Consider the following 14,073-nt stretch of genomic DNA (forward strand, 5'->3'; position numbering starts at 1 on the left):
AGTACACACACACACACACACACACACACACACACACACACACACACACACACACACACACACACACACACACACACACACACACACACACACACACTCACATACTGATATTTACATACCAACCGGAGAAAGACTTGTTGTGGAACAATTTTAATAAATTAGCGGCATCTCCTATCACAACAAAGAATGGATTAGACAAAAAAATTGTTATTTCCATGATTTAATGGATGAATAAATTAAGCCTTTGACCTTGATGGAGTCAGGATTACCATCAGGACATTCTTCCTGCCTGGGTTAAGAGCCCTACATATCAATTGGGTGTCATTTGCTAAGAGGATATGTTTGTTATTATCCTGGAAAATTATTTGGAAACATTAACACAAAGCAGATGAATTTAGGCCCTATTTAAATTAATTCAACCATAACAATAGGAAGACTACACATATTCATTTGGAAACTTCTGTTCATTTTGTGTTCATTCTTTTTTTTTTCTTATAAATGTTTCTCTTTGATTTCTACTGTGCAAGAAAATATCATTAGGCCATTACAGTAATAGAGCAACAAAGCTGTGTGCCATGCTGTGGCAGTGGTGGTTTGGGGAACTGCAAGAAGCAGAAGGAGGAGGAGAGAGGAAGTTCTCCAAAAGTTTTTTTTCCCCTTGAAAAGGATTGTGGAGAAGCCCCGTTAGATTTTCAGAGGAAGGGGATCCGACTTGAAGACTGAGAAGAGAGAGAAAAAAAGGGACATAACGGTAACAAAAAGTTCGTCCCTTCTTCTGGTTTCGTCCCCTCACATGAAAGCCGTGGAAAAAGGACGCGTGTTGTTCTGCGTGTTTTGCGCTTTCCCCAGACTGAGAGGACTTACACCATCAGAGGCGATGAGATGTGAGTGAGCTATGCCTTGTGGAAATGGACAGACTTTATCCAAGCGAAAACATGGCGTCTGCGCACCGAGGTACTATAGCTTTTTTTCCAGTCTGCTCGTGTTGCTCTGCGTCCTGGAGGCATGGGGCTCCGGGCCGCAGGGGGACGGGAGGACCTGCAGTCCCTGTCCCGTTAACTGCAGCTGCGCGCTGGCGGGGCCCCAGCCGCCGTCCTGCCTTGTCAACTGCTCTAACATCGGGCTGGAGAGGGCCCCAGCGGCCGCAGAGGTCCCGTTGGCCACCAGCGTACTGTAAGTAAAACAAGTCGGGCTGGAGAGGATGTCCAGTGGAAAGTGCATTAACTTGTTTAAAGTCAATTTTAATGGTTGGGAAAAAAAGATTTCGAGGATACAACAATGATTTTCTACCCTTTCTTTCTCTTTTTCTTACTCGTTCTTTCTGGGTTTTTTCCCCCCTCAAGTTGATTGTCACTTCATTTGTTTCCACTGGTGGTTGCAGCCACAGACAGCAGGCTGAGGACTGGCTGGTTCACAAAATGTTATTTCCAACTGATCCCCACTGGTTTGCATCGGTTAATAATGAGAGAACAGCTGTTTTACTGCATCTGTTGTTTTGTTCCTGTCATGCACGGGCCTGAAACAATTAGTAGATTTATGGATTAATCAATTTCTACCAACGTTCCTGCAACTATTTAATTTTTTTCTTTTAATCATTTGAGTCACTGCTGAAAGAATAATTTCTAACACAACTGGGAACTGATAATCTTTATATTATGGGCTGTTGATGGGACACACAGTGAGCTGAGCTGAGTGTGTCACCTTTGCTTCTAGGATACAGTCAGTGTGTCCTGGCATTAGGCATTTTGATTGATCAATCAGAATGAGTCCTGGTTATGCATTAATGATACGTGGTGATTTAAAATTGAACTCAAATTTGCACTCTGCACTGGTGTGGACTGTTAACAACAAAAGAAAGAAAAAAAAATATTTCAAGAGAAACACCAAAGCATGAATGCATAAGAGCAACAAAAACAGCAGTTTCTCATCACTTCGAGGTCATGCTTTCACTACCCGGGCCTTTATCAGAGGCCATACTGCCAGTGACTGTGTGTGTGTGTGTGTGTGTGTGTGTGTGTGTGTGTGTGTGTGTGTGTGTGTGTGTGTGTGTGTGTGCGTGTGTGTGCGTCTGTGTGTATCTGAGCTTGGCAGGCTAGTTTAAATGGAGCTGGTCACCAGAGAAGTGAACCTGGTGTTTGAGGTGCAGATCAGTCTTCCGCCTCCGGTTCTTGCTGCAGCGAGAACATTCTGTTCTGCGCCGACGGAAACCATATGTTATCAGTTATTTGTTTCCCCTCTAACTACCCTCCACTATTAAACTTAAAGATTCACCCTGTGATCAGTGAGACATTATATTGGAACTAAAGAAAAAAAAAACTGGAGTAACTAAGCATGTGAATCTTGTTTTATGAGGTTTTCAGGAGTAACTACAACATATTTACTCCTCTCAGCTAAAAACAGCATGCATATTGTTAACATGGTTAACCTACCCTCTCATCTCAGCGGGTCTCATCAATGTCGCTTGACATTTATAGAGATTGTATTTGCATCAGGGAGGAAAAGTGCTCTTGTAGGAGCGTCTTTAATTAGAGACAGATCTCGTAGCAGGGTCTGTCTCTAATCATGTCGGACTCATTTGGAGAGCTAATTGCATCAGTCTAGATAAACCTTCATGGTCCTACTGTACCAGCAGGAGCCATATGTAGAGGTGACTGAATGTTGATATACAATACTCTCTCATGTGGCCTCTTGTTTCCTGCTCCCACCCCTATGAGCAGAGGTATGGAATTAAAATCAGATATTTTGCTTTTAATTAACTCTGATTTCATGGCCGACTGTGGCAGGACCAGACATCCAGCCTAGAACCCAGAAGAGGAGATGTTAACAATATTCATTTTAAAATGCTGCAGGCAGTGCTTGGCCTGTTACCTATCCACTCATTATTTAAAGAATAAAAAAGAAAAAGATGATATACTTGCATGGACTTGTCTGGGTAATGGCCTTCAGACTGCCCGAGGCAGAGAGAGATGAGAGTGTAGGACTCAGAGATGTAGTGTTTTAGATAGTTAGCCCTCGTCTGGATCCCCCTCTCATCATCGACCTTAGTTTGCCTGATCATTAAGACAACCATACATCTTTACAAGGTGCATTCACCGCAGTAAATAATGCGAAACTGATGTTGTTGAATGAAAGCGGGGAACATCATGCATTGATATTTTTATACAAGTAATCGTATACTGTACAAAGTTGATCTATGCCATGACATAGACGTGCCCCGCAACCTGTAGGAAAGGTAACTTCACTCTTAAGGCTCCATTTCCATGTATATGACTAGTGACTGACTGTTTGGTTTGTTTCTTTGCTCTCCCTCTGCTTTGTTATTGGCACTGTTGTGTGTGAATTTGAGACCTTGGAGAATTAAATAACCCTGGATTGCAGTTTTATTAGTTGTTAACGAAGTGCTCGCAGAAAAGGGCCGTCCTTTATACATCCACTAGGAAAGATGTTGTCAATGAATAACAGATGAACGGGGTTGTCTATGGCATGGACAGAGAATTATCAGTTTGTCATTGAGGTGGACTGTGTGTGCCATTGTTACACCGTGTCCTCCTTCAGCTCTTTTGCTATTCATTGACTCTTGCCTCTCTGGCATTCATAAGATAGCGAGCAGGGCTAAACTGTGTGCTGTGCTGTGAGTGCAAAGTGACATGTTGGCTTGCTTGTTTTGGCTGCAGCACTCCAACACACAAAGATATATATATATATACATGTAAAAAAAAAAAAAAAAAATGAAATAAAAATAAAAATAAAAAATACTAAAAAGTAGCAGTTGAATCAAATTATCAAGTCAGCTGTAGTTGAAGCACAGGCGTTCAGATCATTACGTGTCTCACTTGGATCATCACTTTGTCAATACTACTACAACTACTACTACTCATAATAATGATGATAATATTATTATTATTATTATTATTATTATTATTATTATTATTATTATTATTATAGGCTAATACATGTATTATTATTTTTTCAAGGAACCTGTACTGTTTTAGTCTGGGATTAGCTGTGGTAAAATGATGAAAGCAAAATTTTACAAAAAACATCAGCTATGGGATGTGACCTTTATCTGTTGCTATGACTGGCTTCCAGTGTCTGTGTGAGAGAGACACACGAGAGAGGCATAAGAGGATCAGACATGGCTGAGTTACTGCTGAATATTCTGGACCTAATAATGCACATCATGGTTTTTGTGAAGACATTTATGAAGACTGCTGTGAAAGCTATACAAGCAAGATCAGATTGCTCAGGATTTGTGCTCTAATTAAAATTGTCTAAAAAAAATGCAGGCACACAGTTTTGTGTTGTTTATTACAACTGTTAATCTTAATTACCGTTCTGTTTTGGAAAACCTTGGCGAGAACATTTGATCTTCAGCACACCAAGACACATGTTGCATTTTGCGGAGGAAATGATTAGTACTGCGAACACACATGCTGCTCACCTCAGTGGGTTTAGTGTTTGTTTGTTGTTTAATGACAAATCTGTCGGCAACCACCAAATAACTGCACTTTTCTCTCAGTAAACGGTGAAGGATTTTTATCTTTTATCTTGATGGCTTTGATGCCAACGAGGATTGATGATCACTTTGTAATTAAAATGACACCAATGTTGCATGTAAACACCAGCTCTTCTCCTGTTCGCCTGCGTCCCCGTCTGTCCCCCGATCTTAATGCGAAGCACCCCTGAAAATAAAACAATCCTCTGTTAGTGGAGCATTTTAAGAGAAAACCATTCCCGTTACACACCAGTCCGTCTGTTCCAACCCACACACACACACAATAAAAATCTCTTAGCACTTCATTCAGACAGTTTATGCAACTCTGAAGTCACTTCTGGGAAATGCCCGTGGAATAGACTCAGGTTTTTAAAGTCTCAGTAGCTTTTGTTTAATATGCAAATGTCTGTGGCACAAATCATTTCGATGCTCTGTGTGTGTGTTTAGGGACGCTAGACAGAAAAAGTCGATAAAAGTAAAAAGATTCTGTCAACACCTGTCAGAGTACTACACACAGAACTGAGTTTGCAGGGGAAGACAAGTGGCTGGTGCAACACAGGAGAGGAAGATAGAAAGCTCCTGACCACTTAGTATTTCATGTGTCCACTTCATTTTGTATGCCTCTTTTGTAGTCTTAATCATCTTTGTCAGTATAGGTTATAAAAGCATGATTGTTTCCTTTCACTTGTTATATTTGCCCAGTTTTTTGACCCTTCATAAAGCTGTTATTTTGAGTCTGAGGTCACCTAGAAAAGAACCCAGATTACACCACAATAACAAGTGCAGAAGTTATATAAAGGCAAAAAATACACATACAGGTAGGGCTGGACATTCAATCACATTTTAATACTGTAGTGATTTTGATTTTGGATCCAAATGATCTCAAAATTTATATTAACGAAGAAAAACGATTATTTTGCCATTTTCCTTCGTGGTATTTAAAAATCAGCATGAGTGAAGATGGCAGAGGTACAACAACATCCCCCTACAAATGAACGATCGTTTGTCTTTCTACCAACATGTGTCAGTTAATTCACAAAAGCAAACGTAATGAGTCACAAATAACTAACAAATAATCATGATTTTAATATTGACCAAAATAATCGGGATTATGATTTTTGCCATAATTGTCCATGCAGGTCTTTTGCAGGTGATGGGGAAACATATAAAACTGAAATCCCTTGAAACTGACTGAACTGAAGCCACTTTAAAGGGGAACTATGCAAGTTCAGTTGCTTTTCCACTGTTTTGCTACCCCTCCTCCTGGCTATAGCAGCGTTGAAGTCATTTATTTAACCATCGCTTATTTAACCATTAAGCGTCTTTGGGTCACTGAAAAAGCGCTATACAAAATTAATGAATTATTATTATTATTATTATTATTATTATCGCAATTGCTCTGAAGCTCCAAAGGTAAACTCCTGGTAAACTACAAAGGTAAAAATGTAGCATGGTTCCTCTTTAACAGCCAGCCTCCAGCTGCCTCCACAGTGAGCGTTTGACACTCAAACATAGATTTTGGGTGGAATATAATCTGAGAGGGGAATGTCGGCCGGTCAGTCAGCCACCAGTTTCATCCAGGCTGTTATATCTCACACTGACAGTTTGTTAACTTTGAACTGTTAACATCACCATTGTGCCTCAATAGAGCTGTTGGCGCGATAGGAGACTGTGGCTATAATTCCTGTTGTTGTTAGATGTAGGGAAATGGAAAAATACCGTAACTAATGCAGAGGATAACTAACCAGTAGAGAAACTAGTTACAATGTATGCCAAGTAACAAAGTAGAATAAGTATTTAGCTTCAAAATGAACTTTGTTGAAGACCGTATCCGTCCATTTACCTGCAATGTAAACACGTCCTGGTCCTATCTGCGGCGCTTAAGAGGTTTTTGTGGCGTTACCATGGCAGCGGGATGCATATATACACACACAGACACACTGCAGGCATGGAGATGTGCTTTTGTGCTATTTACAAGGAGCCGTTTTGGCCTCACACACTAGGTCATGAGGCTTCGCAGCTGTCAAACAGACAAGACTCAATCTGAGGTTGGGCCTTTTTCTCCATCGTTCTCCGTCCGCCTTCTTCTGCTCCGGCTGCAGAGGTGGTTATCACGAGTGGGAAAAGGAAAGATTGAATGTACGGACCATATGCGAGGGGGAATTTGTTGTGTTACCATGGCGATAGTTACTAGTGACATCACTCACAGAAGCAGAGACATTCCAGAAAGTCATAAGTAAGAGAGGGAGGGAAGAAACAGGGAGAAAAGAGGAGGAAGATACAGCTGCCACAGTCTCCTCCTCTCTCTCCCTCTGTGTGTGTGTGTGTTGGTTACAGAACTGTCTTGGTTCATTATTAACTCACTGAAGTGGTAGTTACACGCAAGACTGAGGACATTTTATGTGTGTTTGTGTGTGTGTAGGTGATGCAAGATGCACTAGACAGCAGATATCCTTTGTCTCTGAAGCGTTTGCACAATCTTTCTTCAAGTTTGCAGCGCTGCAACTCTTTTCTAAACGACAACAAAATTATACTGCTGTGTCATTCTCCGAGACGCAAATAGTTGGCTGCAGTCCTTCCTGCCAAACCTCTGCCAGATGTGTTGTGTTCACAGATGGAAGAGCCTGAAAAAGAAACAGATATACAGCCTGGGAACTAACAGGGTAACACAGAGGATCAAATACAACTGTTGGTATTTTTAACTGCCAGTTTTCTTTCATATCTAACAGAGGAAACTGTTTGTTGGCTCTTATTTTGAAACTGTCCGACTGACTCTGCTCTGCATGCTTGAAACTCGCCAGCACCAGATTTTCCATCACACTAACTATAAAGCATCACTTTTTCAAGAGTCAGCCCTCTCAAAAGCTTTTTTTTTTTGAGTTGACTGTTTTCATGTCCGTCCTCTAATTATATTAGACTCGGTGTACCATCAATCAGCTGAAGCAGGGTTACATTTTAAGCTTAGGTTTGACAGCCAGAAATTGACACAGTTTAATTGCCCCAAAACAAGTCGACGAAATGTGCAGTCACATCAATCACACCGGCCGTGCTCTGCAATATGCAGGGAAGATTTGACAAAAATAAACAAAATGACACTCTAATAGTCCACTCAAAATGCTTGTGTGGAGTATTAAACACGGATGCATTGTGGATGCAAAGAGTTCGAAGGTTGCTCATGGCAGGGAGGAGCAGCTCAAATGCAGTAGCATTGATCAGGTCTCAACAATCCATAGAAACCAAAAGAAAACTAAGAAAAGTTTCGCATCCACCTGACATTCAGCCAATTCAAAATATATGGCTAAATATTAGTGCAAGCTTTGAGGATTTTCACACATTTTGGAGAAATTTGAATGTGGGGATGGGGGAAAATGCTGCAAGAGTAGTGTGAACTGTTTCTGTGCATATTTGGGGAATAATTTCCCCTGGAATCTATTGAAGCTGGTTGAATGCAAGCTACTTCTACAGTCAGCCTCCACTTCCAGCTGCTCCCAGAGTGTGTGTTTGACACTGAAAGCATAGCTTTTGGGTGGAGATAAACGGCCCTCTGATTTGTACACAGGGACAGTGTGACCCAAATGTAATATTATATATTACTATTTGAAGCACATGCTGAAGCTGTACATAAGAGCCTTGCTATGCAGTGAAGAAACACAGTGAGAGCGGGCGTCATGATGGAGAGAGCAGTATGAACATTTGTTCAGTTCAAAAGTATGTGAGATGTTGTTGCTGGGTAATAAGGAGAGGGAATCTGACACCCACTCACAAATGCTGTGAAATACCCTTAATACCATCCACGTGACAACTTCATTCATATAATTCATAGTGACAGCTTGAAGTGAGGTATGTGGCTGTGCTCAGTACTGCTGGTGTTTGTCTTTATGATAATGAAGTGGTACAAGGCTTTTTTTTTTTTTTTTTTTTTTTTTTTAATTAGACCTGTGTTAGTGATTCATTGGCAACTTCAGCAGACTGGTGAATCCTTCTGAGGGAAGACGCAAACAAAGGTGCTGCTGCAAACACTGGTTGGCATATTGAAGAAGCTTGCCCTTACTCCCCTAGCTGTGTCAAGTCTAATCAAAAAGACATTATGCCTTATTGGTATGAATGTCAAGTAAATAACAATGCCAACGCATCCAGAGTAATATAATTCAATAATGAGAGGGGGAAAACACTGTAAGCATTAGTGTGTGTGTGTGTGTGTGTGTGTCATATGTCTTTGCCACTCTCAGTGATGTTTTGACATACACAGATGCTGATCCCTAACAGGATCTGATGCTCGTCACTGTCTCCGCTCTGTAAAGCCTGAAATTAGCAAATCAGATTTCTTTTAGTATTCCACTCTGATAATATTGTGTTTGTCAGATTTTTTAAGAGGAAGCGCCTCGCTGTCTCTGCCTCACCTGTCGTGCAGCGAGGAGCACAGGCTCTTTTCCTCTGCTGATGGCCAGGAGACTCTGCTTCATTTAAATTCCTGGTTTAGGGCCAGATAGCAATTGTGTTTCGTTTGAGTTTCGCTTTGATTCATCCAATGTTCCAGATAGGCATTTTTGTTGATTTAATAAACCCAGGTTTACTCAGATTAGTGGTTGGAAAGCATTTCTGGTCTGAGGCTGAACAGTATTGGGTGTTATTTGATCAATAGGTCTGGAGACTCCTTCAGAGGTTCAGTTTTAATTCTGCTCCACATGCACTGGTTGGTGTTTCTGTTCGGGGGCTTAAAACACACCTGCAGAGTTTCTGGGTCCAGTGCCTGTAGCAGGGGTGACGTCCCATCTAGTTTCACTGTCAGAGCCCAGAAATTAATTGGTAGTTTGAAAAATGTTATTACTGTAAAAGAGCGTAAACTGTTCTGCATGCTCTTTGTGTCGTTGCATTCACTGTCAGACAGAAAGTTACCTGAGGCACAGATTTACAGCCAAAGTTAATCATTAATATAGAGTGTGATCTGGATGGATTAATATCCTGAGATCCAGGCATCTTTTGGGAAATCATGTTTTTAGATTTTCTTACATTAATGCTGCAGGAGATCCAGGTGCTGGAGGAATTTATCTCCCTAACCGATTTGAAGAATTTTATAATATTATCTGTCTTGTCAAATAGAATCAAATGGATTTTACTTAGTTAGTTCAAGTAAGTACACTTTAGATTTGATTTTGATTTAAAGTTGTTTTGGCATACATGATGATTAATTAGAGTGTGTCAAGTGGTCAGAAGTGCTGTGATTTTGTAAAAAGTCAATTTGCCCTTTACTCTGTGCGGCAGAGGTTGGCAGCATGCAGCTACAGAGCCGCATGCAGCTCTTTCATCGCTCCGCTGTGGCTCCCGTGGTTTAGAGAGGGCAAGCTCACTTTGGAAAAATGTTGGAAAAATTGTGACATTAAAATAAAAATTGTGTTAATATTTTGTCCATGCTGCAGCTGAACCTACAATGCAGGGTTTTCTCTGCCTATCTCAGACAAAGGCTTCCGCCTTAGTGTTTTTGGTCACCTCCTTGGTTAAAGCATGTACAGTATGTATGTCTTTTGCGCGCACAGACCCATTACTTTCAATGTAGACGCTCTCACCCCAAAGCAACGCCGTAGCGGTGCGCATTCGGTGCGTCGCGCTTTGTTTTTTTCGTGCATGTCAATTTAGTGGTCAAATAGGTTTTGTGGCTCCGAGTGGGTTATAATATGACGGGAAAGGGCCCAAACGGCTCTTTTAATGCTACAGTAAAGGTTGCCGGGCCCTGCTCTGTGGGTATTACGCTACATAAGTGAGGCTAGCAGTCGGGCATGGATAATGCTGCAATAAGCCCTCCACAGGTTTCTGCTCACACAAATGCCTCAGTAAATGTTAGACTCTAATTGATTTCCACTCTCATGTAGTAGGAAAATAAGCCCCCGGCTCCGGCTCCAGATCTCAGGAACGCAGCCTGACTGAAGAACGAGCTTCAAGAACTGAAGCAGGGCTGCTCTCAGGTCAGGACTGCTGCTGGGCTTCAGCACCTCTGCCCTGATGCTGTCAGCTCCACGCACTTGAGCAGACTCTAGTTTGTTTTTTTCATGTTGCTTTAAAAAATGTGTGTGTGTGTGTGTGTGTGTGTGTGTGTGTGTGTGTGTGTGTGTGTGTGTGTGTGTGTGTGTGTGTGTGTGTGTGTGTGTGTGTGTGTGTGTGTGTGTGGTATTAAGCCTTTATTACCATAGGACAGTATGAGAGAGTCAGGATACCTGCGAAGAGAGACAGGGTATGACATGCAGCAAAGAGCTGGGAGTCAGATTTGAATTCTTTCATTTTTATCACACCATTGTGGTTCTGATTGTCTTTTTTATTCTTTTTTTTAATTTTTTATTTGGGTTTAAATTGTTGGCTGGAATTTGCTAATTTACTTTTTCATAATGACTTTTCATTATAACAATGACCATTATGTTAGCGTTTTGCTTTTGGAATTGTTGCAGTGAGAACTTTAACTCACTTCTTGTCCCTTAAAATCCATGTTTTTATCTCACATTAGGGTTTCACCATTTTCCAAATGTGTTGAGTTTGCAATGATTTGCCACTGCTCTGTTTGCAGGTCTGTTTGTGTTTGCAATATGTTACAGTCCATAAACAGAAAAAATACACATTCAAAAGTTAGTTTCAGTTACTTTTATGTCATTATAGGCTTACACAGCACTTCTTTGTCCATATACTTACTATGGTGTGTTATGCTTTGATCTACCATGCAGGAGTAGTGTTGTGGAGGGGTCGCTCAGCATTTCCTTTTTTTTTTTTTTTTTTATAGAATTGGTGATGTCATGGTGACACCACTGGGAGAAGTCAAGAGGAGGGATTTCATTTCTATCCAATAGTTTCCTCAGAGTTGTGGATTGGGGTTGCTCACCTTGGGAAAAGCCTTCCAGTAATATGAATGTTCTTACAAATGGCAGATTTTTATTAATATTGCTGTAGGACGCGCTGCTGTGCTGTTGCTCAGGCTGTGGCAAATTAGGTGTGAATAGCTATAAAAGCAGTCAAATCTTTGCACTGCTGAGAAGAGGTGAGGCTGCACTGCCAAAAAGAACCATCCTTTAATTGTTTAATATGTCATGGGTTAATTTTCTGTTTTATGAATTAGTTTCCCTCAGTGTCAAAGTGTGATATTGATTTTGTCAGGTTGTAACTTGTAGTCTCCCAGTTTTCAACCCAACTTTGTCTCAACTCTGTGCTTTAGCTTGGAGTGCCGTCTGTCTTTGCAGTATTTGTTGTACCACTCCAAATTGTTCAACCTATAGGTTTATAATAAGAATAAGTCATTTTTGCAGCAGTCATGTTTTATTGGTTTGCACAGAGAGGAGTCGTGACTCGGTCAGTAAAGGGATAGTTCCAAATTTTGGCAAATTAGCCCATTGCCAAAATCCCTATAGTCATAGCAGTAGGTTCGTTACCTTTAGCCACGCTATGAGATAATAACGGAATGTTAAGTTGTTTTCAAGGCAAATGCAGAGACTGCTTGCCGAAAAACTGCCCTTGACGGAAACGCGTATCAGCGGTTTTGCATGAATTTACCTCGAAAACAACTCTGTCTCGTAATGTTCTGTTATTATCTCATAGCGTGGTGAATGTGCAGGTCACAACTTGTCCACCAGAGTGTTTTGGAGTTGTTGGATTGTGTATTTGATGAGTTTGATGAGGGAAACCAAGAAATCCCATAAGCCTCTGTAGCGTAGCTCTGAGCAGCTCGTGGCTCTGCTCCGCCGTTCTGAAAATAGCTTGCACCAACAATAAAAGATAATGAACCTACTGCTAAAACTATAGGGATTATGTCAATGGGCCAATTTGGCAAAATGTCGAACTATCCCTTTAAATGTAACTTCATCATCAGGAGTATAATTGCATTGATTATGTCATTGACAGGTTCCAGGCAGATGGTTTTATTAATATTTTTTGCAGTGATCTGCTACTGGGATCTGGACAGTGAATGCACTAATGAGCAGGGAACCGTCTCAGTCATAGTCACAGTCAACTACACTAATCTCAAGAGCTGAACAATGTGTGAACCTCCCCAAAGAGTTCTGCAGTCTCTGCCTCGTGTTTTGATGTGAAGATGAAGAGGAATAGAAAGGGTTCAAGGACAAAAAAGAAGCCTAGAGATCCAATCATGATTATATAAGCTTATAAGACATTTTTTACTTGTTAAAACCCTAAATAATCCATGCCTTATAGAGGAACCTCTTGCATGGAGCCAATTTAAATCTGTCTTTTGGACTGGGTAGTGTTGGGCAGCGAGAGAGCAAGACAAAGTGAAATAAACTGCGGCTGGTGTTCACTGCAGAGGAAACATTTGACTTTTGCTCGAGCTCGACAAAACAACTTAATCTGTTGTCTCCCCATAGTTACTTTATCTACAGAAAGAACTGGAGAGAATAATAATTGGATTTTGTTCCCTGCATTTAGATATAAACAGCCCAGACTACAGACTTGCGGTGTCTGTTTGTGTAGCCTGTTCACTGGGTACAGAGACTCACAGACACAAAGATATTCCAGAGTAACACTCTGTCTCGCTTGGGCTAAACGCTAACATGGGTTTTTGAGGGTGAAAGTGGAAAACTGGATTGTTAGCCTCTAAACTGTGGAATTACAACCTTGCCAAAATTCTAATGAAATGTAAATCAGCAGTATGTAAAATTTTCATTCAGTGTCATGATATCGTTTATATTCATAACAAAAAGCCTGTTTTGCATCTCAGTTTTCAAGTTAAGGAATTCACATTTGGAAGCCAATACTAAACAGGGCATGTACATGCAGCCCCTGTCCTGTGTTATTTTTCATGCAGAGAGGACCCATGTCTCTGCATGAGTTGCGTGTGTGTGTGTGGTGGTGGTGGTGGTGGTGGAGGCAGGAAGCCACATTAGAAACCTCTGAAGACCTGGTTCTGTGCTGTCGGGGTGGCTGAGGCTCTGTTGGTCTCCATGGTGTTGGAGGCTTCCTTAACTCCCATATGACACACTTGATTAAAGTGCTCTCTGCTGGCTCTGCCTTTTCTATTTCATTCATTCATCTCATCAGCGTATGAACTAATAGGGGATAAATCAGGCTGTAGTGCCGCTTCCTCCGACTCCCTGCACACACAGTCTGATTGCCTGGGGCCAGATGCATAAAAACCCCTGTGTAGGTTCAAAGCTGGAAATATATGCAAACTCAGTGTCAGCTTTACACAGCAGTGCTCATGTGATTGTTTTATGAATTTCAGACATTGTTAAACTTTTCAAGTAGAGGACTGACCTCCACACATGTTGCATTTTAACACTCCGATACACCAGTTTTCAGACCTCACAAAGAACAAGTGCAGCATCACCATGTTAGTGTTGCATTGGCAAGGTCATCCAGCAACACCACATCATCCACACATGCTATCACACTACACTACTACACAGGTCTTACTTCAGACTGAAATATCTTGACACCCATTGGATGACCTCAAGGACTGCTCAGTGCTCACCACTCATGTTCTGCCCAGTAATCCACTCACTTCATCCAGCTTCATCGTCAGATCAAAATTTAATTTTGGCCGTCATCAGCCTTAGCTGTGCTTTATGTTGTAGTTTATCGAGTGAAGA

At 41.2% G+C, this 14,073-nt stretch overlaps 1 protein-coding gene across 1 annotated transcript in view; it reads left to right on the top strand.

The window, feature by feature from the left end:
• Positions 1 to 895: 895 nt before the first annotated feature.
• pkd1a (polycystic kidney disease 1a) overlaps positions 896 to 14,073 on the top strand; it is a gene marked incomplete at both ends in the record, with an annotated part of 85,936 nt that continues 72,758 nt past the window's right edge. Inside the window, one exon of the mRNA XM_083975530.1 lies at positions 896 to 1,173. Within this exon, the coding sequence (XP_083831656.1) occupies positions 896 to 1,173 (278 nt within the window). The remainder of the gene's footprint in view (positions 1,174 to 14,073) is intronic.

This window comes from Trachurus trachurus (assembly GCF_905171665.1).
Source record: "Trachurus trachurus genome assembly, chromosome: 1".
Classification (NCBI taxonomy): Eukaryota; Metazoa; Chordata; class Actinopteri; order Carangiformes; family Carangidae; genus Trachurus; species Trachurus trachurus.